General features: G+C 34.8%; 2 protein-coding genes across 2 annotated transcripts; both read left to right on the top strand.

The window, feature by feature from the left end:
- The first annotated feature begins 3011 nt into the window (after nt 1-3011).
- LOC107908252 (mitochondrial outer membrane protein porin of 34 kDa-like) lies at nt 3012-4374 on the top strand. The gene is made up of 3 exons (XM_041088955.1): nt 3012-3202; nt 3509-3623; nt 4259-4374. Exons 1-3 carry the CDS (start codon nt 3083-3085, stop codon nt 4261-4263), a joined length of 240 nt encoding a protein of 79 aa, XP_040944889.1. The 5' UTR covers nt 3012-3082; the 3' UTR covers nt 4264-4374.
- Nucleotides 4375-4439: 65 nt separating this feature from the next.
- On the top strand, nt 4440-4861 carry LOC121214577 (mitochondrial outer membrane protein porin of 36 kDa-like). The gene is made up of 2 exons (XM_041088353.1): nt 4440-4474; nt 4555-4861. Exons 1-2 carry the CDS (start codon nt 4440-4442, stop codon nt 4859-4861), a joined length of 342 nt encoding a protein of 113 aa, XP_040944287.1.
- Nucleotides 4862-7058: the final 2197 nt, after the last annotated feature.

The following is a 7058-nucleotide window of genomic DNA, read 5'->3' as shown; positions in this document are numbered from 1 at the left end:
ATAGACACAGGTTCCTGGTCAGTCAACAAGGAGGAGAAGACTTTAGGTTTGTGAATACCACTCTTTGACTTAGTCTGCATGGAATGAGTATTAACTGGTACAGGTTCTCGCACAGAAACAACAAGTTGATTTGCCAAATTCGGTACATGAGCTGAATTGACCGAGTCTGCATGCTGTCCTGAAACGGTAGGTGAACACACATCAAAAGATATAGCAGGCGCTGTAGTTTGAGGAGAAGAAGTACGAATCCCTGAAGATGAAAACTGCATGGACAAATTATGACCATTATTAACAACTATAGGAAGATGAGACTGCTGATGGTCTGATCGAATACAAGCTAATGGAGACTTTGGTAAGAAATCAGAAGCAAAAGGATGCTGAGATTTCTCAAAGACAATATGTCTTAAGACAAAAATATGACCCTCATCATCAAGACATTTGTAACCTTTCTGATTAGCACCAAACCCACACCTCTTTGACCAAAACTGTAACTTGTGTTGTTGGAAAGGTCTCAAATAAGGATAGCAAGTACACCCAAACACTTTAAGATAAGCATAAGTTGGTTGTGAACCATAAAGCTTTTCATAAGGACTGCACTGTTGAAGTATGGGAGTGGGTAGTCGGTTGACCAAATGAACAGCATGAGAAAAAGTATATGACCAAAACTCCAAGGGTATGGACGCCTAAGCTAATAAAGTGAGGCCCATATCAACAATCTGCCTGTGTTTTCTTTCTGCCACTCCGTTTTGTTCTGAAGTGTGCGAACATGTGACCCTATATTGATCCCTAAGGTGAAACAAGTCACTCGAGAGAGACCGATATTCCCCTCCCCAGTCTTTTTGAAACATCTTAATAGAGTAGCCAAACTGCACTTTGACCAAGTGATAAAAGTGAGTGAAACACTTGAGAACGTCAGACTTTTCCTTTAAAAAATAGAGCCAAGTATATCTACTATGCATATCAATAAACGATACATAGTAGGAAAAACCATTGGATTTCACATGTGCTGGTCCCCAAACTTCAAAAACTACAAGTTCAAACGGTGATGAGTAAACTGTTTTTGAATGAGGAAAATGCAATTTGTGTGCTTTTCCTAGCTGAAAAGAAGAACACACACTAGGTAAACTATCTTGTTTGAAAGGAACATTACAAGTACGTAACACATGACTCAAAATATTATTGCAAGGGTGTCCCAGCCTAGCATGCCAAACCGTCGTAGATGATGAAATAAGCTGCGCATTGTTGAGTTGAGCGGAACTAAAACTCTGAGCACCAACTGACTTTGAAGGAATTTTGATCGAATCACCATGAGAGACATCGAACTTGTAAAGACCATTATGCATGCAGCCTTCCAATAGAGTTGTCCTTGTCTGTATGTCCTTCACAAAACACAACAGTGAGTGAAATTCAAAATATACATTATTATCCCTGGCAAATTGTCCTACTGACAGCAAGTTCTTACAAATATGAGGAACATGAAGAACACTTCTGAGATGTAATAGTCTAGACCCAACCATCAATGTAGAAGAACCTACATTATGTATGGGAACTAATTCACCATTTCCCATCGAGACTTGGGCTGTACCTGTATAAGAAGAAGAAGCCTGGAGATTGGATAGGTCAGGGGTGATATGATTTGTTGCCCTTGAATCAGGATACCACGCCTGATCGATGTTGGTAGAAGTTGAACCACAAGAAATATTCTGACTTGTGAAACCAGGACTGGATAAACTGTCCCACAACAGTGAGGAGCAGAGTAACATGTAGAAGAAGAAGGTGAGACTCCTTGTTCATGAAGTTGATGACAATTAACCTGCACCGAATAATCATGGCCTATCCTTAAAAAAATTCATTGAACCGATGATAACAGGTCTGAACCATATGACCTATTTTTCCACATAGTAGACATTGTGGTCTAGAGCGTGACCAGCTCCGTCCACCACTACGAGCCTTTCCACGAGACCAGCCTCAGGCTTGTCCCATCGGACCTTGCAGAGACTCCTGAAATCCACGAGAAGAAGCTCCAGACAGATCCAAACTTTCTGTACTAGAAGCTAAATTGGCTTGCAGCGGAATATCATTTAAGGAGACTTCTGTCGTGCTTCACAATTAAGAAGCAGTTCTCCTAACAAGTTTAGAGAAATAGGAGTTGCCGAAGCAAATATACGAATAGATTCATATTCTATGAAAAGACCAGATAAAAGGATACTAACTTATTCTTGTTCATTAACAAGACTCCCTGCTGCAGTTAAACCATCAATCAATTGCTGCACCTTGGACAAATATTCCTTAACCGTAAGGCTCCCTTTCTTGATCGAGTAGAGAGAATAACGCATATTGGAAATCTTGATGGTGGACTTCTTTCCAAATTATCGTTCAATTGTATCCCAAACTTCAAGACTTGTTTTGGCCATTGTGAGATGAGTCAGGATGTCATCTGTAACTATGGACAACAACCAGGAGGCTAAAAACTTATCCTGCCTCTTGTGAACAAGAAACTCAGGATTATCAACAAGTTGACCTTCATTTCCTAAGATAAAGGGTGAGAGAATGGACACCGTTCCAAGAACAAATCCCTCAAGACCATACCCTTCAAGAATCAACAGAAGTTGATGTTTCCATAACAAGAAATTATGTTCTCCAAGTTTCACAGTATCATGTTTAGAAAATACTAAATCGTACACAAAGAGGAATTACCAGCCCCACGGGAGTAAACATCTTCACCATTATTTGATGAATGCAAAGGAGTATCCATTGTTGGAACACCGTCACCTTCTGTGACCATGGCGGGAAAGAAGAGAAAAAAAAACTTACAGCAAGAAACTAGCTCTTGATACCATGTTAAGATACAAAGAATATATTCTCAAACTTATTATTCAGAGAGTAATCTGCTGACTTTATAATACATGAGTAGTGATAACTGCTTTAACAGTAAACTAATAGTAACTAACTATTAACTACTTTAAACTATCTTTGACGTATACACATAACATTAAACACTTTTCCACCCCCTCTAAACACCTCATTCCCTCTCTTTCTTCCAAACCCATCCCCAAAAACCATTCTTTCTCGCTCAAGACTAATGGGTTTTCTTCTCTTCCTTCTCCAGTGTTTCTTCTCCCTCTCCAAGTATTTTTTTATTTTTTTTGTAAATACTGGGAAAAAAGGTTGTTGCTTGATTGTTTGCTCTCCTACTGGTGTTGTAAGTTTGGTTCTTATTTTCTGGGTTTGTTTAATCTTTTTTCTCTAGATTATGTTTTCTTTAATTATTATTAAAGAATACATTTGAGATGCTTTGTCCTGTGAAACCCAAGTTGTGATTTTTTGTCATATTTAATTTTATATAAAATGCATGTCTTATTGTATTTGCAGCTATTTTTCTTTAATTTCATCATGGTTATCTCAATATTTTAACTACAATGCATCATGGAAGATGTTCGATTTCTCAATCTGCCATGAGAACTTGAATTAATTTGGCCTTGTTTTGTTGTTTTCCCTTTATTTTTAGGCAATTACCTCTGCTGGAACGAAGAAATGTGATCTTTTCTTGGCTGATGTTAATACCCAATTGAAGTCTAGGAATGTTAGAACTGATATCAAAGTGGACATCAACTTCAATATAAGTACTTCATCTGCTCCTTTTGTTGGTTTCTAGTTTTATGTATAAGTTTGAATTCTTGGTTGAAATTTCTCTTTTGCAAGTTAGATACGATGTTTTTTCCTCTATTATATATTCTTCGACCTTCATCCAACTTCTATTATAATAAAATTAGTAATCATGTATTGTCCCCTCTATGTTTGAAACCCTAGCTTTAACTGGGAGAATATATGCTTGATAACATTGTTTAGAACATCATACTGCTCGAGACCTGACCTATTTGGCGAAATGCTTTTCAATTGAATGATATCTTTGGTTGAGTTCATAGTTTCTTTTTACCTTCTTATATTCCTTTATTGTTGATATATATGTCTGCCATCCTTTGTAAGCCTTTTTGAAAATCGTTTTTTGTACTGAAGTACATTATGTTTATAAGTTATTTACCACCGTAATAGTTAATAAACCTGTACCCAGGCTAAAGGCAATCTTTGGCTTTAGAGTCTCTGATTAGAGGTCTTGCAATGTACAAAATTCTATCTCAAATTTCAATTTGTATCATTCAAAACTGCATTCTTCTTTTGGCTTTTGTCGCGAGAACGTGTTACTTAGAATGTGTTTTGAGATACTGTTGGACATGTCTTTTTTTTTTTTGTATACCAGATTGAACACTAATATTTGCATGAGTATGCTGGGATAAGCTCAAGCATTGGATTGACTGCCAATCCGATAGTGAACTTCTCGGGTGTGCTTGGAACAAATGTTCTTGCACTAGGTACTGATATCTCATTCGACACGAAGACTAAGAATTTCACCAAATGCAACGCGAGATTGAGCTTCACCAATGCAGACCTTATTGCTTCTTTGGCTCTGCATGTGGTTATGTTCTATATACCTATCTACTGCTAAACATTCCAAATGATATAACCTCAAGTTTAATACCTTGTTTGTCAATGCAGGAACGAAAAAGGTAATTCAATTAATGCATCTTACTACCATATTGTGAATCCATCAACCAACACTGTTGTTGGTGTTGAGGTGACCCATAGTTTCTCTACCAATGTGAACACCATCACTGTGGGTACACAACATGCATTGGATCCATTAACCACAACCAAGGCACGGGTGAACCATGCTGGTAAGGCAAGCACACTCATCCAGCACAAGTGGCGCCCGAAATCCCTCTTTACCATTTCTAGAGAGGTGGATACAAAGTCCCTCGATAAGAGCCCTAAGGTCGGACTTGCATTGGCACTCAAGCCTTAAGAGCTTAAAAAAACTCATTTTGGTAAGAGTATGGTAGACTTAAAAAGATTTTTGAAGTTTTAGTCTATTGTTGACTTTTATGGTGTTGCCATATTCCCTTTTATGTCAGTGATTTTTCATTTTAAAAAAGAATAAAGTGGATAAAATGTGATAACTTTTTTTAGTCATTCCTTGTTTAATTGAGGTGAAGTAACTTTGATTTGCCCCATAATTTTTTTAGAGGCTCTCTTTGTTTTTTCATGGAATTTACTAATAAAGGAAAAATAAGGGTTGTACCTTTTTTTTGTTGAGGGCAATTTTTACTTGGTATAGAACTTGGTAACAGGTATAGGCATAAAGTCTAACATTGGATCAGCTTGTAAAACTCAGCCATGGAAAGCTTTCATTACCGGTGGTGAGATTGGCTAAAGGTAGAACTATCATAGAGGCTCTTATATATTTTAAACAAATAAAATTAGATTAAAAAAGAGTTAAAGATATGAATTTGTTGAATTCAAAAATATTTTTATAGATTTTAAATTCATTAATAATTAAGCTTTTAGAATGTATTTGTTGTGTGTCAACTATAATGAATATAACTTGAGAAGCAACATATTCAAATACTAGTGTATTATTTTAAAAGGTAGTAAATAAAATATTTTAAATATTTTAATATAATTTTATAAAAAAACTCTTTTAATATAATATTATTATATTATATTATATTAAAAATGTTATTAAATTATATTTTTTATTAAATCATATTTAATAATAATTATATTAAAATATAATTAAATTATTTATTATTTTTATTAAATTATGTTTAATAATAATCTTATTAAAATTTAATAACAATAATCATCATCTAAAAAAATTCTGCTAAGGGTACTCTAGTCATTTTAGCTTTTTTCTTTATGCAATTACAAATCTATTCCATTCAACCAAACACAAAAATACTATTACAATTTTATTCCATTCCATTCAACCAACCAATTGAATTACTAATTATAGCTCTAGTCCATTACAGTGAACCAAACGTGCCGTAAATGGCTTAATGATTTTCAATTGTATATGTACCAATAACGTTATTCTTGAAATGTTGTTGGTTATTATGAATAATCTTGCTAAATGGTGTATATTTGATTTTATAATGTTTATAATTGAATTCGAATTATGTTAGCACCACTGAGTAACCATTACTTAGCGTACGAATTTGTTTGTTTTTGCATACAAGTCTTGGATAAAAGCTATAAAAAAAACTTTTGGTTAAGAATCCAACTCTCCAACTCAGCTCAGAAACCATTACGTCCTTATTTTGTTTGTATATATGGTTTTGAGGTCATATGACATGTATCTAGGTTGGTAGGCTTGTTGCCTAAGTTAATAGTTTGGCATTTTTGGTAGTTGGCCTATAATGTTATAATGGTTGAATTGTATCTTTTGATTATTATTTAAATATGCTTGTTTTTATCAGTCTGATTGTGTGAATTAACTGGTTAAGTGTTGATGATTGAAGGTTACGATTTGGTGATATTTGAATGTGTTTAGATAGATTAATTTGATGATTATGTTTTGAGGCAAATTTTAGGTAAGTTTGGGTTCAATTGATTAAGGCTTTGGTTACTTATAAATGTGTAATTTTTGCTAATTGACCATTAAGTCTCGAGACAGGAAGAACATATCTCGAGACAATTAGAACAAAATTTACCTTATTGCTCTCCTATGTGCTTAATGTCTTGAGACTTAGCAAGCTAGTCTCAAGACAAGTAGCCTTTGTCTCAAGGCTAAAGTACTTCGAAGCTAAATTAATTTTTCCTATTTTAGGTCTCGAGATAAGAATCCCTTGTCTCAAAACATCCAAACATCGAAGCAAAAATAAGAAAACATGGGAGGGCTAGTCTCGAGACATGAGGGACTTTACCTTGAAACACAACTTCTAGTGTCTCGAGGCATGTTATTTTTTAAGTTAGAATTTCCAAAATAATTTATGGCCTATCTCGAGATGGGGACCATCTCAAGACAAAACCTTGAATTTTGGCAAATGAGTTTGGATTCGTGTCCTAACCCCGGTTGTGTCTTAGCATAACCTCGTAATTAGATGAAATAAAATCTTAAACCTTATGAATTCATGTGAATGATTTTATTAAACGATTGATTTGTTATGCTATTGATAAATGTGAATTAAACTTGATAGAATTATGTTGAGTTAGTCTGAGTT

This window comes from Gossypium hirsutum, chromosome D02 (assembly GCF_007990345.1).
Source record: "Gossypium hirsutum isolate 1008001.06 chromosome D02, Gossypium_hirsutum_v2.1, whole genome shotgun sequence".
In the NCBI taxonomy this organism is placed as follows: Eukaryota; Viridiplantae; Streptophyta; class Magnoliopsida; order Malvales; family Malvaceae; genus Gossypium; species Gossypium hirsutum.
The sequence above is the reverse complement of the archived record's forward strand: the minus strand, read 5'-3'. Positions and strand labels throughout refer to the sequence as shown.